This window comes from Leptidea sinapis, chromosome 3, assembly GCF_905404315.1.
Source record: "Leptidea sinapis chromosome 3, ilLepSina1.1, whole genome shotgun sequence".
Taxonomy (NCBI): domain Eukaryota; kingdom Metazoa; phylum Arthropoda; class Insecta; order Lepidoptera; family Pieridae; genus Leptidea; species Leptidea sinapis.
The window spans coordinates 7,591,864-7,613,689 of NC_066267.1; the positions used below are offsets into that span (position 1 = coordinate 7,591,864).

General features: G+C 35.3%; 2 protein-coding genes across 2 annotated transcripts in view; both read left to right on the forward strand.

The window, feature by feature from the left end:
- Positions 1 to 607, forward strand: part of LOC126979404 (uncharacterized) — a 30,586-nt gene extending 29,979 nt beyond the window's left edge. Inside the window, exon 14 of the mRNA XM_050828688.1 lies at positions 55 to 607. Within this exon, the coding sequence (XP_050684645.1) occupies positions 55 to 149 (95 nt within the window). The 3' untranslated portion in view covers positions 150 to 607. The remainder of the gene's footprint in view (positions 1 to 54) is intronic.
- Positions 608 to 2,901: 2,294 nt separating this feature from the next.
- On the forward strand, positions 2,902 to 20,473 carry LOC126979431 (uncharacterized). The gene is made up of 10 exons (XM_050828735.1): positions 2,902 to 3,216; positions 3,327 to 3,424; positions 5,410 to 5,595; positions 6,110 to 6,224; positions 6,857 to 6,929; positions 9,397 to 9,544; positions 10,701 to 10,836; positions 12,015 to 12,167; positions 15,817 to 15,977; positions 18,216 to 20,473. The coding sequence occupies exons 1-10, from the start codon at positions 3,124 to 3,126 to the stop codon at positions 18,406 to 18,408; spliced, it is 1,356 nt and encodes a 451-aa protein (XP_050684692.1). The 5' UTR covers positions 2,902 to 3,123; the 3' UTR covers positions 18,409 to 20,473.
- Positions 20,474 to 21,826: the final 1,353 nt, after the last annotated feature.

The following is a 21,826-nucleotide window of genomic DNA, read 5'->3' on the forward strand; positions in this document are numbered from 1 at the left end:
AAGGTATACCTACTCGATGCTTATTCATTTTTTTATGAGAATCTTTGATTTCAGTTCCGATTTTTGCACCTTACAATGACCCTGAGGTAATTGAGCATGAAAACCTAGTCGTCAGTAGCAGGGAGGCAGGAAGACGGCGAAAAGATTAAGTTGCCACCAAGCTCCGACAAGAAGAAAAAATGAATCTGAATTATGAAGATTCTCATTGAGTAAAATTAATTAAGATGCAATAGTTTTTGTTCTAAGTCTTACAAGTCTCTACCCAAAAATACAATGTAAGTAGGTACTATGATGACACTTTACAAGGTTCTTATCCGTAACTATTCCAGTCTCGGTAACGTTTTCATAACCAACTATTGTAACGTGAACTTTTTATGTTTTAAGTACCTAAATTATGTAATAATAAAATATAACACAGTGTGTCCGTCACATATATTATTCCCCATTAGTTACAGAGCGCAGTTAACAGAATGATCTATCTTGTACACGTCGTCATTGTTTTTCTCTTCTGTGACTCTGTTGTCTTAATATTCATATTTAAACATGAAACATTTATAGTACATATTTCATATTCTTAAATTAAAATATATGATTTTCTCATCATGGACATGGCTATAATCTTTTTAAGGGTATTATACTTTACAATTACCATGGGGGGGTTCCTTTGCACAGGGTGCCGGCTAGATTATGGGTACCTACCACAACGGCGCCTATTTCTGCCGTGAAATAGTAGTGTGTAAGCATTTATGAAGGGCGCCGTAGCTAGTGAAATTACTGGGCAAATGAGACTGAATGATCTTATGTATCAAGCTCACGAGGGCAATTATTGTAGTGCCACTCAGAATTTTTTGGATTTTTCAAGAATCCTGAGCGGCACTGCACTGTAATGGGCAGGGCATATCAATTATCATCAATTGAACGTCCTGCTCGTCTCGTCCCTTATTTTCATAAAAATAAAAAAATATTAGACGGCCTTCCGGCAGTTTCTTATAAAGACACGCGGTTGAATTGGGGCGCAATCTTATTAGATTTATAATCTTCATTATTTTGGTTTACTTCAGTCATATGGCCTAAAGCACACTCGTCTTTTTTGTTTTGTTTTCAAACGACCTTTCAAAAATAAAATACTTAAACAAAACTACAATTTTCAATTTTTATTGTATTTGGAGTTGGTTAATTAATTTTTTATCAAATTATGTGGACTTGCATCCTTTATCGCACTTCCAAATCCAGGAAATAAAATCAACTCCAATCCCCGGAACGGGGCCTAATATGTTGGACTCGAGTGTCCGCGTAAGCGGACACCCCATACCGACTAAAACCTCCTCTATGCTGTTAGCCCTGGCTTTTATAGCGACATAGGACATGGGCCGTGGAGGCCGCAAAGACTACGCAACAACAGTCGCAGGAGACTCGAACCTCGGACCGGCTGTGTGCTTGTGGGAAGAAGAGAGAATGAGAATGAAGATGAAAGATGAGAAGAACACACTCGCCGGCGAGTCTGTTTGTGTAGTGTGTTTATGATTGTGATTGTGTAAGTGGTGTATGTCAGTCCGTCGTGTCGACGCCAGGGAGATATTGCCTTTTAAAGACATCTTGACCTCTCCTCCTATCACTTTCTACAATATTATATATTTAAGCTTGACCCGCTGTGCTTATCATCATATCTGAAGGATCTTTGATTTATCAATACAATCCAGAAACAAAGTGCCAATCGACAGTATAGATGTTTCGAAACGAACTTTCGAACGAAAAAAGAAGATACTTGATGTTCATACCTCTACGAAATCAACGAATCAAAATACTACCAATGCCGGATGGTAGGTAGGTATACAACAAAATGCTTGCAAAGGGTTTACAATACTCTGACCAATAAGCGAAAGAACAGAATGAGCATCACAACGCGCACGCACATTCAGCCCTCAAAACGCCTGGACAGCACACTAGTCAAACCCCTTATATCCTGATTTGGCATGGGGCTATGTGACTTCATATTATTCCCTAAAATATAAATTTTACTCGAGGTGATATTACAGTTTTCTTCCCTGGAAGATGTTCAGCGTTCAAGAAGGCTATGGAGGATATTGATCGATTGGAACGTGTTCTGAAGACAAATAATTGACTTTTTTTTTCTGAGTTTGTGCACGTATCTGGTGAAGTGATTGGTTCTTTTTTCTTTTTTTAGTATTATATGGAAATAGTCTTAGTTAAAAATATACTTTAATTATTTAATCAGTAAATATCATTAATTGATCATTAGTTCTTTATTATTGAATTATGAATGCCTAAATAATAGTAGGTATCCAAATGATTTGAGTTTTCTTTAATGTTCACTCTGCCAATATTTGTCTTTAAACAATTCAACACGTGTTTCGCCTCTACACGAGGCATCCCCAGGACGTGTTGACTCCCCAAAATCTGGTACGAGACTGAATCAAATGAGCCGGAAACCGTTCTCGTTCCATGAAATGACGCGCTGTGATTGGTCGGCTGTTGTGACGTATTACCCCCGGAATAGATATGTAACAATGGTGAAGGGACTAAATTTGTTTGTTTATTCAACGATGTAAACATTTTATTTTTGTGTTTTATTATTTCTAATTGCTATAAAACAATAAACTATACTGAGTATCGGATAAAGGTTTGTTTTTTTATTATTACATTAAGTTTTTTAGCAAGGACAGGATTATTTTCTTTGTGAATTTCATTGCATTTGGATAAATTATGGATTTCCGCAAAGTAACGCCTACTTCAAAATTCTTATAGTAGCTATGACTAATGACCAAGTGATGAAAGTTCCAGAATATGTATAATATCATTAGTCTTTTGTCATAATATTTTATATTACGTCAGAATGTTGTCACGACATTTGACAGACAACGTCGTAAGCACAAATCATTAGTTCTAATGTCAAACTTCACAGACCAAAGTAAGACAAAGTTGTTTAGTTTTGGTTTAGTTGTAAATTGTAAATAAAACTATACATAATATTGGTTGTTTTTAATTGTTTATTTATTATTTTATAAACAAAGAATTATTTAGTAAAGTTATTATGACAATAATTACCGGAAACCCTTAGAAATACCTTCATAAATTTATGGTCCGCAAAAGATTTATAACGAAATGTTGGAAGAAGAAACAGCTGTGTGTATTGAAGAAGAGTTAGACAAACTTTTAACAGAAGTCCAACCCAACTTACAAGATGTTATCAAAAGGGTGAGTACCAATAACAAATTTAGTTAAAATAGAATCATAGATCTGTTCCCTGGCTTAGGAATTCAAATTTACTATTTTATTTATTAAATGACATTGGTATTCTCTTGCAGAGTTTCACAAATGTTGCTCTACAACAAACGAAAAACGGTGAACAAGTCAAGGGAGAGAGCCTTGAAGACATATCATATTTTGCTAAAAACACTCAAGTGTAAGTAGATCTGAAATACAAACATAAATCTATACAAATATTATAATGACAAAGAGTTTAATTGTGTATTTGTTTCAACACGCTTATATCTGGATTTACATCGAGTTGAGTAATTGTTTATGTAGTTAGATTCATTAGTAAAGGCTGTCCCAGTTTCTCAGTAAAATAAGTTGGAAGAAAAGGTGCTTCAGAACTGCTTTATCCTAGTGCACTGCCATTATAGTTAGTGATATTTAAACACAAAGTTCTACAAAGATATTAATCCTTAGCACATCTAAATGTCTAGGGTAACATGTACACCTATTTACAATAGGTATTTTATATCAAATATTTAATTTTAATAATAATTATATTAAAGTCAAAACATTCTGCACAGTTTAGTATTTGAAGTTGCTGTGTATCTATTATGTTATACTTCTATAGTATAAATGCTATGAATAACATTTATCAATAAGATATTTTATTTACTTTACATCAATGTACAGACTGTAAGAGAGAATCAGATTTATACATTAATTAATACTTGAAATGTTACACCATTAATGAGTTATCTCATTATGTTGATTGCCAATTAAATATACATTTTAAGATCTAAAATATGATTTTAAAGTCTTTTCTTTATATGTCTATATTTTTTTTGTTATAATTATTGAATTACCTATAAAGCCCAGTGAGCTAGAGGACCCGAGTTTGAATCGGGTAAGTGCAAATAGTTGTAGGATGAATATGGATGTTTATATCTGAGTCATTGATGTTTACATATATGTTTTTTTTTTATGAAAATAAGGCAGGATGTATAGCTGATGGTAATTGATACACCCTGCCCATTACAATGCAGTGCCGCTCAGGATTATTGAAAAACCCAAAAATTCTGGGTGGCAGCACAATTACGCTCATCAACTTGAGACAAAAGTTATCAAGTTTCAGTAGCCCAGTAATTTCACTAACTATGGGGCTCTTCAGACCGAAATAATGCTTATACATTACTGCTTCATGGCAGAAATAGGCAACAGTGCCTACCAAGTGGTACGCATAATCTAGCTGGTATCTGGTGCAAAGGAGCCTCCCACTGGTAAACTGTTTAAGTAAATTGTACTAATTAATATATTATTGCCTCACACTCATAATTCTGGGTATGCTTAGTTTGGGGCACAATAATTTGTTTGATACACAATAAATATTATAATTATATTTGTGAGAATTCACTAAACATTTTTTACAGTTTAAATATAACAGTTAAATAATTAACAGTGTTTAATTAATTATCAAATATGCTTCTATCTATTTGTTAATCATATTTGGACATACTAGAGTTCAATGATAATTAACAACTCATGACTTATCATAATTGATTGAAAATTTTAAATTATAATAATCAAAAAGGTATATACCAGGTTAAAGGCCCTAAAATTTGCAAGAATTGCTCTTGTAAAACACCTTTTTAAATATTATGTATTGAGTATTGCTGTTACCTCTGGTTTGGTGCACCCAAGTATCAGCTTGATCTATTTGATTGTGTGCAATATAGAGCAGCTCAAATTGTCCCGGAACCCATAGTGATTGGGTAATGTGTGTCTTCTACCACATTTATCTATTATATACAATTCTCATGTCGCGGTGTTGCTAGTTAAATTGTCATGAAATTTTGAGTGCATATTGGGTAGGTCTGAGAATCAGACATCTATTTTTCATCCCCCTAAATGTTAAGGGTGGTTAACACCAATTTTTTTTTTAATTTTTTCACATTTTTTTTTAAATTTGTTTGATTATGAGTCAGCATTAAAAAATACATACAACTTCAAATTTTCACCCATCTACGATCAACAGTTACTTTTGTATCGCGATTTTAATATCGGCAATACAACATTTGCGGGGCCAGCTAGTCACATTATAATATAGTTGTCATTTCAACCCTATATTTAAGTAATAAGGCTTAATTTGCCTTTATAGTTGTAAATATAATTATTATTTTTGTTTCTACATAGAAATTTAACAAGACTAGAAGTAGTGAAACAACCAACATTCCACATGCAGTCTTTATCATTAGATCTCAAATCAATGTCGCTATCGTTGAGATGTTCCCTTGGAGAAGTGAATGTGAGAGGCTTGTACAGCGCCTTTAATGAGAACCTTTATAATCTAATACCAGTAATGTGTGAAGGCCATGTTGTGTAAGTATCTAAAACTTTCTTAAAATATTAAGATTATCAAAATGTCGATCTCATATCATCTGCCTATAGAGAGTGCACCTTTTATACAGTAAACAGTTATGTATCACAAGATATGGATCAAAAAACCAAATTCTGGTTGCCAATTTAGGATTACAAATGAATTGAAAAATTAGCTAGTCTAAGTTAATCTGTATTATGACCAGTTGCAGATCCTACTTATTATCTGTAGTGTAGACACGGGCAATTGAACCTAAACGATCTCACTTTCATGAATTTGAGTGCTAAAACAAAATCGCAAAAAATGGCGGGTTGCAGGGGAGGTAAAAAAAAATAATGCCAAATAACTCAATTTAGTAATTTAGGTATTATGAAACATTATTTGTGTACAAATCTAATTTTTTTTTTAATATTAAAAGGTCTGATCCGTTAAGGAAAGGTGCAGGTAATTAAAATACTGGTATTTTTATTACTTGTATAAAGTTTATCTTTTGTAGTAATGCACATCTTGTTTCAGAATATCATTATCAAATATGATTGCCGATGTCAATGTGGGGTTGGCTATTGAGAATGATGTATTTACCTTCATCAATCCAGGCATTGAATTTATTCATGATGAAATATTAGTGAAGGTGAGTAAAGAACATAAAGACATAAGACAACAGCTCCTAATGATGCCTTGTATAGAAGCGAAACTTATGTTGAAGTGAATTTGTCAACTTACCTTACTTATATATTCTTCATAATGTTATGTTTGTACATTGACACATAAGTGAATTTACTAGAAACTGTCATAACCATTATGTTAACACCAGGAACAAACATACAATTGTATTGCCTACTACTTGGCTAAGTTGAGTTAGGAAGTCTTTTGAGGGTGTCGATATGCTTTTACAACAAGATCCCAGATAATGTTCAAAACAAATGTATTATGAAATTAAAAAGAATTGTTAAAAAAACGTGTGTGTGGTAAAGGTTACTATAACATAAATGACCACTGATGGGGAATTGAGTGATCGCCCACAGGCTATTAAATTTTATTGCACAATTTTACATTGTAACCATGTTTTTTATAAAAAAAAATGAAGCGCTGAGTTTGTTGAGGCATAGATATCTTTTGTAAAGGTTGGTAGTTTTTGACTTACAATAAGTCATATTATATCCTATTTTGAATAAAAAAAATTGAATTTATCGGATTTAACACTAAACATCCAAAATTCATAATATAAATTTGTTTCAAATCATATGTTTTTTTTTTTTTCAGTTATCTTGGCCGTCACCCAAAAGAAATGGAGGATATGATTTTACTACAACCGAACAACTAGCAAAGCATATAGGTATATAAAAGTGTCTTTATATAATATAAATTCAGTTGAGTCTTCTTTCTGTACAAGTATTCAAGAGTGTAAACTAAATTGAAAGTAACTGGGTAATTAAAATTAAATCAAAATAAGTCAGCGAGACAATGCTTCACTTATAACCTACAACTATATAAGTCGCAAATTCGGCCTAACATTGGCGAATGCTATAAGTTCAATTTTTATCGCGATATCTGGATCTCGATTCGGATCACGATATTTATCGAGTGTGTAGTATAAAGTTACACGGAACGTGATACGGATCGCTGGATTTCTGAAAATCTAGAAATCTTCGATCTGTATTAAGTATCGTCGAAAAATTGATGTTTATCGTGTCAATACCAATCTTATCCAAATATTTTGGTTTTCTTTAATGTTAATTCCGCCAATATTTGTCTTTAAACTATTCGACGCGTGTTTCGCCTCTACACGAAGCATCCTCAGGACATGTTGACTCGCCAAACACTGGCACGAGTGACGAGTTTGGATTAAATGAGCCGGAAACCGCTCTTTTATACCCTCGTCCCATGAAATGACGCGCTGTGATTGGTCGGCTGTTGTGACCCCCGGAAGAGATGCATAACAATCGTGAAGGGACTAAATTTGTTTGTTGATACAACAATTTAAACATGTTATTTTTGTGTTTTATTATATCTAATTGCTCTAACACATTCAATCCGAATTGTTTAAAAACAAATATTGGCGGAATTATCACTAAAGAAAACTCAAAACATTTCATAATTATGGATTTCCGCAAAGTAACGCCTACTTCAATAAAAATACCAATCTTGTTAGCGATGGAGGAGGACGTGTTGACCGAGACTGCGACCTCCGCTGGAGCACTTACGAGCGATCAATTGTGCTTAAAACAATTTATAATATATAACCATCTATATCTTCGTATAGGTAAATCTAATTCAACAAGTTAACGTGCGTCAATTTATCTCTTTCTTGAAGCTAATATTTTGACCATTGCTTTCTCCAAACACGCCTTTTTAATGCTTATGCTAATATAATATGATAGCAATACAACCCTTTTTATATTGTAACTCATATCAATAATTACAATGCACGTGTTTTGTGAATCAAATTTATCACGGAACTGGTGCGATCCGTATCGAACGTGTAGTATAAGGCTTGCGCTCCAGAATATCAATGCGTAGAGATGTGGGTTCTCTCTGCATCTTCTACCGCATTTATCACGGGGAGTGCTCAGAGGAGCTGTTCGGGTTGATTCCAGCGGCCGAATTCCACCACCGGACATTACGTGCAAAGTACCATCCGCATCACGTAAACGTCTGGCATTCCACAACTGCGCGTTTTGTTCGAAATTTCTTGCCTCGCACAGCCACTTTGTGGAATCAACTACCGACAGCGGTCTTCCCGAACAAATACGACTTAGGAACCTTGAAGAAAAAAGCATAGTCCCAACTTAAAGGCTGGCAACGCATTTCTTGACACACCTGTTGTTGCGGATGTCCATGGGCGGTTGCCTCACCTCTTCCCATCCCGTGAGCTTCTTGCCCGTTGCCCCCTCTATAAAATAAAAATAAAAGCATGTAGCACTTGCTATAGAGTGCTGTTTTCACTCCTGGGCGGGGCCTCCTCGGTAGCAGCTTCTTTCATTTGAGCATGGAATATAATATGATATACATTGAAGAGCAGCTCGAATCATTGATTATCAAGTCATATCTGATTGATCTGACACTATGGCGTTGAGTAGAAAATATGTCGAAATCTTCTAGGAGTGTTAGAATGAAACCAGCTTCCGCATTCCTTAACAACACCTTTCTCCAAGAAACTTTTTCCTCGTACAACCACTTTGTAGAATCAAGTATTCCCGAGCCAATACTGCTGTTGAGTCGATGTGCTTGATCAATTATTATATTCATTCATAATCAGTCGGAAGACGTCCACTGCTGGACAAAGGCCTCCCCCAAAGATTTACACGACGATCGGTCCTGCGCTGCCCTCATCCAACGTATTCCATCTTGTCGGGGGCCTACCAACACTGCGTCTTCCGGTACAATTATTATATACAACATGTTTAACATGGAATAAGTTTATTAAAGATAAAACGTAACATAAAACACAGTACCGAGTGATCTTATTAACTAACCACTACAATAACTACATAATCCGTCACTGACTCGATACAAAAGTCTCCACCACGAGTCTACAAGTCGTTACCAGTAGAAGGCTCCTTTGCAGAAGATGCCGGCTAGATTACGGGTACCACAACGGCGCCTATGTCTGCCGTGAAACAGTAATAACCTAACAAAGTAATAAAACTATATTTTATTTGTATAATATCTTTGCCTTAGTAATTTTGTATTCAAAGCAAATGTTTGTCCTGGTTGTGCAAATAAAACCTTTAAGGTTGCCTATCTATTGTAAGGGTTAATTTGTAATTTTCATAAATGTTATTCATCGTTTCATTTCCCAGACGACCTTCCGCTTACTGCAGCAGTGTCTCTACCTCTGTACGCGCTGCTTCGTGAGAAACTGAAGAGGCATTTAGAGCAAGTGTTACAGCAGGCCACCAGTGTCTCTGATCTCGTGTGCTGCAACCCGAGTATGCTTGAAGCATATAGGTATTTTTTTTTTGAATAAGTGCGGGCAAGCGGTTCACGTGAAGGGGAGTGGATGTGTTGCCGCCCTTCAAGGTGGAAGTATGCTCTTTTCTAGAAGGTTCTTAAGTCGTGTAATGCTCGCAAAATACCTTTATTATTTGCGGTTTGTGTGGATTGATGTATCTACTGTACTCAATACCTATTTAATTTACGTATTAGTTTACGTTTGCCTTTTTTTTTACTTTACATAATATATTTGAACTGAAATGATTTGTAAAAAGATGAAGCCTAACAGTTATATGCGTCATTTTCTTTACCTACATGAATAAAGTGATTTTGATTTGATTTGATATGTAATTCTGTAGTGGAGGTAAGATATACATACATACATATGGTAAGAGATACATAGTGTCATGTCTTACGGAATTATATTGTGGGGTAGGGCTGCAGATATTGAAAACATATTTGTGCTGCAGAAAAGAGCAATTCGAGCAGTGTATAAGGATTTCCGTTCCAGGGATTCATTGAGAGAAAAGTTTAGTGAAATAAATATTATAACAGTACACTGCCAGTCGTATGCCATACGAGAATCTCCTATACGCCTATAAAAATATTAGCCAATTTAAAAAGAATAGTGATGTACACAGTGTCAATACTCGAAACAAACATAAACTCGCAATTCCATCTACTAGGCTCCGTAAAATTGCTAAATCTTTTAAAGTGGATTGTGTTATATTTTATAATATACTCCCAAATGAAATTAAAATGTTACCTATTAAAAAATTTAAATGTATCGTAAAAAATAAATTAACATCTAAGGCCTATTATAATGTGAAAGATTATTTGAATGATATAGTTGGAATTAATGTTCTAAATTTTGTTAATGAATATTGTTAGACTCATTCGAATGCTATTGTAACTTTTGTACTTCATCCTGACTTGCACTAAGTAACTTATAAAGTTTTACAGTGAATAAAGATTTTTTGACTTTGAATTTGATAAAGACAAAAAGTTTTACATTTGGAATAACTTTACTACGCTTAATTAATAACAGAGAATAAAATTGTATTTAGCCTTCTACAAAGATTATATTATAAATATAATACTCAAATATTCTTTTAAAATAATGTCTCAAGCACTCACCGCGCGCTAACTCTTATAAAGCTTTTGATGGCAGCTCAATGGTGGATGACCTGGCACAACACGGCAACCGAGTGGTTGACATGATGCTCATCAACATGCGGAGGACTCTGCTGCAGACCAGGCGTGAAGTGTTGGAGCTGCCGCCCTTGCACGCCACCTTCTTGCACAAGGTACGGAAACTTATTCTGGACTTGGCGTTCGTAGAAACATTGTTAGTATCTATACCAATATATATAATATATAGTGTAGAGAATGCCAAAGAGAAGAATAACAACTGTTAAGGGCATATTTAATTGAAATCCCTAAATTATTTAAGTGAGATTTTCAAAGAAAATAAATATTAAAATTGAATTAGCAAAAGAAAACAGTCTGTGTAGACATTATACCTTGACCCCTGGTGCCCCGGAGGAGCGGCAACAGCACACAAGCGGCAATTCTAGGTGATCAATACTATTTTACACTTACTTAACAACAACCTAGACAAGACTATAAAAACTAGTATTTTAGTGTTATTCGAATATTTTAATATTTTTAACAATTAATACTGAATGGATTGTCTTTGTAAAAAAGAGTTAATTTTTGTAAGTTCAATATTTACGAAAGCACTGTTTTCTGAGTGATGATCCTGAGCAGCAAACAGGTAAGTTGGTACGATTTTTGATAGGTTGTTAATACTAAGGGTATAGTATTTTTACAATAATCATTACGGAACAATTTCGAATAAAATTTAAACAGCTTTTTGTTTTACGATTACAACTCCTGTTCCGTGCGAGTGCTCGAGAGTTCGAGGAACGCGAGAAGTTTTAAAATTTTATTTGTGTATTAATCCTAGAATTGAGGGTTTTCATGTAAAGGGAGAGGCTTATCAAAAACATAACAAATTGTTTACATTTAAAAGGAGACATCCACTAGAACAAAAGTGAACAAGATATTGCTCTGCAGCGGTGAACAAAAGAAATGGAGGTTAACAGAAGTTGAATAACCACTGCAAAATTGTTTTTATAGTACCTACCTATATGTATAGATATATACTTATTTTTGTATGATTATATTATAACACTTTTTTTTATGGAATAGGAGGACAAACGAGCGTACGGGTCACCTGGTGTAAAGTGATCACCGCCGCCCACATTCTCTTGCAACACCAGAGGAATCACAAGAGCGTTGTCGGCCTTTAAGGAAGGTGTATGCGCTTTTTTTGAAGGTACCCATGTCGTATCGTCCCGGAAACAACGCACAAGGAAGCTCATTCCACAGCTTTGTAGTACGCGGTAGAAAACTCCTTAACACTAAGTCTAAAACAGTGTTCATATATTTAGTCGGGGGTTTAAGTAGTGTTTTGTTTCAGATAGGCTCAGTATCGTTCGTGGGAAGGTTCGAGAGCGAGAACGGTTGGCTGAAGAATCTGGCCACCGTGAACCGGATCAGTGACGTGAGCGTCACCAGACCCGACCCCATGAAGACCAGCTTCCGCGTCACGCTTGCTATCAAGGACTTGCAGGTGTCTCATCACATACGATGTTTTAAACTTTTTGTAATTTTTTTATGACAATAAGGGACGAGACGAGTCAGACGTTCAGCTGATGCTAATTGACACGCCCTGCCCATTACAATGCAGTGCCGCTCAGGATTCTTAATTAACTCAAAAATTCTGAGCGGCTCTAGAATTGCGCTCGTCGCCTTGAGACAAGATGTTAAGTCTAATGATACTAGCTTCGGCGCCCTTCAGTCCGACACACAATAATGCTTACACATTACTGCTTCACGCCACAAAAACGCGCCGTTGTTGTACCCATAATCTAACCTGCATCATAGGAACCCCCCCTGGTAATTGCCCTTAGTCGCCTCTTACGACACCCTTGGGCCAGGGATCTTCCTATTCATTTTACGCCGCGGGGAAGCACAGGGCAAACTTTCCTACAACTAATTATTTTTTTTAATTACCAGTGAGAGGTTTCCTTCCATAGTATGCCGGCTAGATGGAACCTCAGCGGCGCGGCAGTTTTTGTGTTGATCCCGATTAAAGACAAAGCGATTCCACCAATACGTTTTGAGCATGGTTACTTCAAAATAAAATTAGTAATATTTACAACTTAATCTTATTCTTTTTAATTTATTTACACAGAATATTTACAAAAGGAGTGAAAACTATGGAGAAAAGACATTTAAAGACCGCATAACTTATGCTTTGTTTTGATTTATATCCAAAATTTAATTTTTGTTTTTTTTTTTCTTTTCACTTATTCACTTCGACATTATAATAGTACAATACAATATTTTTTCATTGTAAACTTGCAACCACGCACTTGTGCAACACAAAAATGCATAATGGTTTGCCTGTAATTGGATTTAAACCATAATTTATACTTATTTTGTTATTTTTATATGCTAGTAATAGTGTATAATCTGTTGGTGAACCTAAATAAATAAAGGAAAGGCAGGGAACTTCAGGACGTATGATATTGTATAAAGAAGTTTTAGTATATTTTAGTTTTATAAGAACGCGTTTAGGCTGTAAACTGCGTTTAGTTAGTGTTGGTGAAATGCAAACTGAATCTGTAAACTCGTTTACAGGCGTTAATTTATTTCAACGTGTTTTAATCGCGTTGTATATTTTAATTGGTGAAATCAGCCCTTAACATCTGAGGTTAGTCTCAAATTGACAGGCGCAACCACAGTCTTGCTCGGAGTTTTGGTTTTGATAGAATGCTGAGCGGCACTGCATTGTAATAAATAGCTCTTTGGATTTGTTCCACCGTTTTGGTACTATGTAATGTTTCCATGAATTTTGGTTTTTAAATTAAACTAGCTGACCCGGCAAACGTTGTTTTGCCATATAAAGTATAATTCACGCGATAGTTTTATAAGTAATAAAATATTGCCTATATTATAGCCTGTACATCATTTTGTTCTATTGTCAATAGTTTTTGCAGCGCACGCAAAAATAGGTTTTCGATTTTACACCTTGTGTTACAAAATAGCAATTTTATTACGGATCCCTAATTTTGAAAAAAAAACATATATAGCCTTCCTCGATAAATGGACTACCCAACACTGAAAGAATCATTCAAATCGGACCAGTAGTACCAGAGATTAGCGCGTTCAAACAAACAAACAAACACTGCAGCTTTATAATATAGTATAGATTTGTATATTTAAACCCAGAAGTGAAGAAAAACATTTAAAAATTACAAATGTCTACTTACACTTTTATTAATATGTGAGATGTTTAAAGGGGGGGAGGCGAGTCAAATCACATCTAATCTTACGTTGGAGAGAGGGGGGGGTCTCGGCAAATATCACGCAATTTTTTTCTGATTAAAACAAGAAGTATAAATACTATTTTGATCCATTTAATCGTATGGACAAGTCTAATACTTCAGACCGCGCATGATTCTCCATCGACTGAATTAGAGTAGATATCCTTTTTTTAATTACAATAGTTACGATTTAAGTATTCTATTGTAGAAAAATTAATTACACTTATAACTCTCAGCAATATTGATGACTAGTCTTAACTAGTCGTAAATGAAAGCACGAGGGATTTTTTTTTCTTTTTACAATAACTATCCAACGAGTACGAGTACGTAAGAAACCCACATTTTGAAAAATCTCACGTGAGATGGGGGGGTTAAATAAAATCTCGCGACATCTCACCAAGGGGTGGGGGGAGGTACAGAAAATTCAAAAAAACACCTCAAGTAATTTATGGACGCCCCCTTATACTCTTAATTTTAGCCAGGATTTTGAAAAAATTCATTATCTTATAATTCAAAACTAGTGGATTACATATGAATTATTTTTATTAGGTGTTTTCATTCACTTATTCAGTAATATAGTAACAGCAAAGAGGTTTTATACCGCTGAACGTCCATTTACATTTTTGGAATAAATAAACGTGTCTCTAATTAAGCCAAAAATCTTTCATTATTATCAAATAATTTGTTATAAGATATATACATTTTACCACTAAAATTATGATTTTGAAGTAGGCGGTATGGCTGTATGTAATCAATCGCCTTACATTTGGCGCGTGTTAAAAAAACCTTGTGCGCCGTTTTACATAATTTTCATATTTTGTTTGAACGATGTATGCAATATTTACAAAATATGTTTGTGTTTTACTCACAAGTGTGTTGAAAAAGTGTGTATGAAACTCGTGAGGAACTTGCCCACTAGACTCTGGGCTTGGACTGCCACCCAAAGCCTCGTGTATAATGAGAAACTTAACCCACTTGTATCATAATATTATAATATTACACTAGCTGACCCGACGGACGTTGTTCTGTGCATAATAAAAAAAATACTGATAAAATACCTATGCTCCCTGTTGTTATAATGAAATTGTTTCACAGCAGAACTGTGAACTGTTAAACTGTGCGTCAATAAATTCTCTCATAGAAAATATGTCCATACAAAACAAATATTGGAAATAAAAATTAAATAAATATAATAAATTAAATTATAATGCTCATAAAATCATAACAATCATAGATTATAATAAGGCCCATAAATATCTAATAGATAAAAATTTACCACAATTACTATTCTGTCATGATCCAAACCTACTGACTGATAAACTGATTAAAATGTTAACAGGATCAATTTTAATTAACACCACCAATATAAGAATTCCAAACAATAAACGTACATTAAAACCGTGGATAACTTCGGGTATATTACTTAAGCTGCATACAAAATAGAAAAAAATGTCGTCAGGAACCGCACAACGTAATAACGCACATGCCTAATATCTAAACGTTTGTATGTACTACAAACAATAGGAGAACACAATCATTCCATAAAAATAACAGTGACTGTAACTTGCATTTAAAATTGCTAAAAACTACTTAAGTTGTATAATAAGTATTAGTTGGAAAAATATTGTTTTCTGAACAAGAAAAAATGTTCAATATAATAATATAATAAAAAGTTAAATACTGAATAATTGGCCAGACCGTCGCTACATTTTTTCAGAAAATGTGAGGTCTTCTTTGTTTTTTACACATTCGTTGTATTCGCGTGACATACGGGCTGTAGGAGCGTCCTGTCCAAGTTTCGTTATTAGTTTTAAAGAAAGGCATGTCCTTTCTTTAAAACTAATAACGGTTGCGAGGAGGTTTTAAGATGTAAGGATGATGTTTATGTAGATTGGTTACGACGAGTACCGTATCAAGGCGTTGGGCGTGGGCTGCGGCGGTCGTATCGCCGCCTCGTTCTCCGAGAACCGCGTGCACTTGTGTCTGACCGTGGGACTGTCGCGCTGGGAGCCCTACGCGCAACTCGACGACCTCAGGATACACCATATGGGGTAACTACACCATACCCACTCATTTTTATTCTATAACTGAAATTTCAAGCGCACAGATATCATCATCAGCCGGAAGACGTCCACTGCAGGACAAAGGCCTCCCCGAAAGATTTCCACGAAAATCAGTCCTGCGCTGCCCTCATCCAACGTATTCCGGCGATCTTGACTAGATCGCCGGTACATCTCGTGGGGAGCGTACCAACACAATGTATATATACACCTCTTATAATCAACTCCCAGCCTTAATTCAGACGTTTTGTCTAAATAGATTTAAAAATTTTAGTCTTATAATTCAGATTATCTACACGATAGCCTGGTAAAAGATAATAATTGTCTTTAGCAATTACTTGTGCATTGTAATGTATATAATGCAATGGTTATATTATCAAAGGAGCACAATAAGTTTTTTCTATTAATTATCATATAATATAATTGTTATATTTTGGAATCAAACCACGTCAATTAATTAATTACGGATTTATTTGTACAGCGATAGTACACGATTCACAGTGTAGTGTGTCGAGAGAGAGTTGCCAGCTAAATACAAATTTACCAAAATATGACACTCTCCCCGCCTTTAAGGTTAAAGTCTTAATAAATAAAATATTGAAAGTAACTTATACAACTACAAATTTAAACTTAAGCTGTTAAACTATGTATTTAATTTGTGCCTCTTCCATATAAACTCATCTACCTTGACTTCATATGTAGTCTCAGGTACCAAAACTTTTAAAATATATCCTTTTGACCATTTATTCCTATCAACAATAAATATACATTTTTCCCTGAACCAAGGAAATCAGTGTGAATTCTGTACCACAGCCCTGGTGGAATTGGTTAACACCTTGGCACAGCCCTCGAAGGATTATGTCTGTTTGCTAAACATTAATCACAAGTTTTTAATATTTCTTCATTAAGTTATGGCCACCCAAAAAAAGCTTTTGCCATTTCAAGGATTCGAGAGCTGACAAAATGTGTTAAATGCAACTCTTTAAGTACTGCTTTCCTTAATTTTTCAGGAATGACAATTCTATAAACCCACATTAAACAGTCTCGGTCTAAATTTATTTCATGTCTTCTTAAAAAGTAAATTTTTAAATTTACATCTAATATTTTTGAAGGCCATCCTGATGGATGGCCGTTTCATACTTTTGGTAATGTTAAATCCTTTTTTGTATCATTTTGTATCTGTTTCCAATCAAGTGATTCCAACTGAGCTTCATTTAAGTAATTTACTATTATTATTTCGGTTGTATTAACGGCCAAATCACAGTTAATCAATGTATTGTCCTTGATGGGTGCTCTTGATAAATACTTAGCAGGATTTTTCTGATTCTCTCTCGATCAGATTTAATATGTCTCTAATATGCACATGCATTCACACTTTATATTCAACGGACTACGTGTAGATATATATACTGGGTGGCCGAGAAGATGACGTCCAAAGCTAAAATTTGAATTTGGCTCATTTTATTGGCCAATGTTCTAGGAAGTTTTTAAAAATAGTTAGAAGTCATAGGCCATTTTTTTTTGATACCTTGAACATTTTCATGAATTTAGCTGGAGCAGTTATCTTGAACTTACGACTCAATTCTAAACTAGTTCCGCATTGTCTAAACTATTCATAGTTTCTTATGTGGTTATTGCAACTGTAGTTAATAATTATCAACAATAAAATTAAATATAAGTGTTCAAAAAAATTTGAAAAATGTTTCAAACAATTAGATGAAAAAAGGGGAAAAAAATTATTATCTCAAACTACACAAAATCGTAGAACATGCATAGGGGTGATTCGGATACTCATCATCAAGAGGCTTTCAAATTTTAGCTTTGGACGTCAACTTCTCGGCCACCTGTATAGATGTCACATAGGTTGTTGCCCTGGCGGTTTAGATTTAAGAAAATGGGGTCCTTACTTGGACCTAACTTTTGGGTTTTACTATGTCCGCCCTAGTAAATTATTTGATACTTTTGAATTGAGAAGTATAGAACAATTTTTAACCCACTTTAAAAATTGAGGTTTGTGTGTCGATATTTTATGATCGATTTGATTTTTTTTTTTGGCTTTATTTGAAATAATTGAAATTACTGACTGAGACCAATCGTGGCGCCAATTTCAAATATCTGTAGGGAAATGTTTTTTTTTCACTGTTTAGTTAGCTACCTGAAGTTTATTAAGTATATCCATGTTTCTTTTTTGTTATTTTTAGTCCGTTGAAAATGATGAATGTATTTCAGCGGTATGGACCTGCACATAACGGGGCTGGGTCCGTTGAGTGCCGTGGGCATGTCCGCGGGCTCGTGGGTCCGTGCCGCCGGCCTGTCCCAGGGAGCGCCCGCGGTGGCCGCGCAGCTCCAGCACGAGCTTCACACCGCACTGGCGGAGCTGCAGCTGTGGGAGCTGCTGCACGCCAAACAGAACTCAACTTGACCACTAATCTTTACGGAGGTGTTCAGGTTAATGCAGCTGCCGGACATTCGAATTCAATTTTTCAGATATTTTATTCAATATTGGTTTTAGAGTCACTTATTGAATTTCAAAAACTATCATACATCTCAAAGGGATTCTTTTTTAATAAACTTTGAGACTAAGCATCTTATATCTCACGGTGATGAGCGCAATTGTAGTGCCGCTCAGAATTTTTGGGTTTTTCAAGAATCCTGAGCGGCACTGCATTGTAATAGGCAGGGAGTATCAATTGGCATCAGCTGAATATCTCCCTCGTGTCCCTCATTATCATAAAAAAAAACAATTCGTTACAATAAAATTCAAGCCTAATCGCCCCCTTCTCAATCAGTGGTATCATTCACAAAATTATTTATGTTATTTTACCTCTAATAATTTTTACCACTTCTTTTGAATTTCGTAGCTGCACATCACATTCCACAACTGCGCGTATCACAAAAACCTTTTTGCCTCGCAGCCATATTGTGAAAGTCTTCTCAAAGAGACGCCGGCAAGTGTCTTAATTCTTCTTAGAGCGCAATAATATTTATTATTTACGACGTATGACAGCAATTATGTAAACATCTTTCGTATAACACCTGATGATGTCATAGGTGAAATCAACAAGTTGAAGCAGAGCGAATCCGTAGGAACGGATTATATTCCTCCCGTAGTTCTAAAGCTGGCAAAAAAGAACTTCTGTATGCCTCTTTGTCATATTTTCAGCCTTGGAATCGGTTGAATATCCGTCCCAATGGAAGTTGTCGAGAGTTGCCCCGATACCAAAAAGCTCTGATAAATCGAAATTTGAAGAGTACCGTCCTATTGCATTGTTGTCTTCGCCCGCAAAGGGTATTTGAAAGCAGCGTCTATGTGTTGTGAATAATCACAACTACATAGACGCGCAAGTGGACAAATACATTTGTGGCGAACAACATGGTTTTGGACCGAAAAGATCTGTAGACACTAACTTGTTGTTACTAGTTGATTTTATCTCGTACAAACTAGATCGTGGTTCTCCGGTTGACGTGCTTTACTTTGACTTCCAGAAAGCATTTGACAGGGTCAATACTGACATATTGTTACAAAAACTTAGGGCAATTGGCTCTGCACCGAGACTTCTCCGACTTATCGCAGACTACTTGCGTGACCGTCAACAATAATATATCCGGCTTGGTCTGCTCGAATCCAATCATTACCACACGCGATCTGGGGTTAGTCAGGGATCGATACTGGGGCCTCTTCTGTTTCTCTTAATGATTAATGATATTCCAGGTATGCTTGATAAATCTCGGTGTCTCCTTTATGCTGATGACCTAAAACTCTTAAAGATATCAAATCTGATCTTGAGGAACCGTATGGCATTTAATACGTCCATATGCTATGCCATGACTTTCAGTCGAAAGCGGTGCCCAATAGAGTTTGATTATAAAATTGGTGGTGATTCGATATCTCGACCAGAAACTATCAAAGACCTGGGTGTCACATCTGGGTGTCGAATGACCGAAAGTTAACCGTCCATGATCATATTACCACTCTGGCCAAGGAATCCTATAGAATTTTAGGCTTTGTTTTGAGGAATTCTGGGGATTTCACATCTGAACCAGTCATGGGGCTTTTATTTGGTTCTTCAGTGCGCAACTAGCTAGAAACAGCTATGTGTGGGTGGAATCCGCATGAAAGTACTTATGTACTCCTTCTCGAAAAGGTACAAAAAGCTTTTCTTAGGTACCTTTACAAACGTATGCATGGATACTACCCCTATATGTATCCCATAAAATTTCTTCTGGGTACATTAGCCTACAACTCCCTGTTATGTTATTTCCAAAATAATTAATGCTATACCTACTTGCGTTTTATTTCCTTATTCCTTCTTTCCTATCAACAGTTACTTTTAGTAAGCAATTATTAATGAATTTATGTAATATTACATTTAAATTTGTATTATCGTATTGTGTTCTTTAGATATTATCGTGTTTTACTGTTGATATTGTAGGAATATTTGTATATTTTGATGGTGTTTTTTTTACGTAAAGCGGTTGTGAAGTATCGAAACTGTTGTATTTTTATCACTATTTTGTTGAATAAATATTTTGTTAACTTGTTGTTGTCTTATTTCCCTCTTTCTGGCAAATCTGGTATTCAGGTTTAACAAACGACGCCGAAAGAAGGTTATTGAAGAAAGAAAAAAGTGTGTGAAAGAGATGGGAGATCTAAAAAAATAAAGCACTTATATAATTAGGTCTAAAACCGCTTTTCCACCACGAACGGAGTGAACCTATTAAGGACTCCGTTCAACTCACAAGAGTAAAACTGATACTTGTGTTTCCACCAACAAATAATCGAGCGGAAAGGACTCTGCTCCGCTGCCTAGATACTCTAGATAGGTAGATAGGAACTCGCTCAGTTCTAGGTAGCGGAGTGGATTCATTAAGGAGTTCGTTTGACTCGCAATGACAAGAACTAGCAAGTTCAATGTGTATTTTTGTTTGATTAATATATATTATTTTAGATAAGTTTTAAAAATGTATTGAAATTAATAATTTAATTGTTTTAAACATTATGCAAATTCAAGTATTAATACTAAAAGTTATAAGTTTCACTTCTATCGGCAGTCTCTACAACTGCCAATTTTTTAACTTGTAAGATGTTTATTGACTTTATTTAAGTCCCAAAAATAGCATCGCTCCACATGGCACACCCAGAAATACCACCCTTGCTATACGAATTTGTGAATTTCAAAATACCCACGATTCTCATAGAACTTTTTGTAAGTAGATACCTGCTTACAAAAACCATAGAAAGTATTGCTTTCCTTGATGTAGTTCAGAACGATTTATCATGGCCACCATTAAATGAAACATGTCTAGTTTTTTTTGTCACTTAACTACATTTTATTTTTATGTATAAGAGGAGTCAAACAGGCAAGAGGCTCACGTGATGCAAAGTAGGGACGCAACCACCCATGGACGTCATCAACACCAGCGGTCAAGAGATGCGTTGCTGACGGTATGTTGCGAGCTATAACCTTAAAGTTGCCTAAGTTATATTGGTTGGGGAAAACTGTAGCCGGTAATTGATTCCACAAAGTGGCAATGTGTGTCTGTTTTCTTTTTTTAATCTAAACGTTTCCACATAAGGATCGGTTCGCTTCTGTGAATAATTTGGTGTTGTAAGAGATGCATGGCAGTTCAGTAGTGCTCGTGGCGATAGCATCTACATTAATTAACAGTTGCTAACGTAGGATTATTTGGAGTGCCAACTGATAACATAAGAGAGAGGGAGATAGAGATAGACGCCGGACACTCGACAATAAAGGACGCTAGTCGCTATAACAGACACTAATTTATACCCGCGAGTGTCCTAGGCATTAACTTGTAAATTTTATCTGATAGGTCTTGAA

Excerpts from the sequence above, each read along its gene's own strand:
- LOC126979431 (XM_050828735.1), top strand. The coding sequence starts at position 3,124 with ATGTTGGAAGAAGAAACAGCTGTGTGTATTGAAGAAGAGTTAGACAAA. Across the intron at positions 6,930-9,396 it reads ACAACTAGCAAAGCATATAG|ACGACCTTCCGCTTACTGCA; the intron begins GTATATAAAAGT and ends TTCATTTCCCAG. Across the intron at positions 12,168-15,816 it reads TTGCTATCAAGGACTTGCAG|ATTGGTTACGACGAGTACCG; the intron begins GTGTCTCATCAC and ends ATGTTTATGTAG.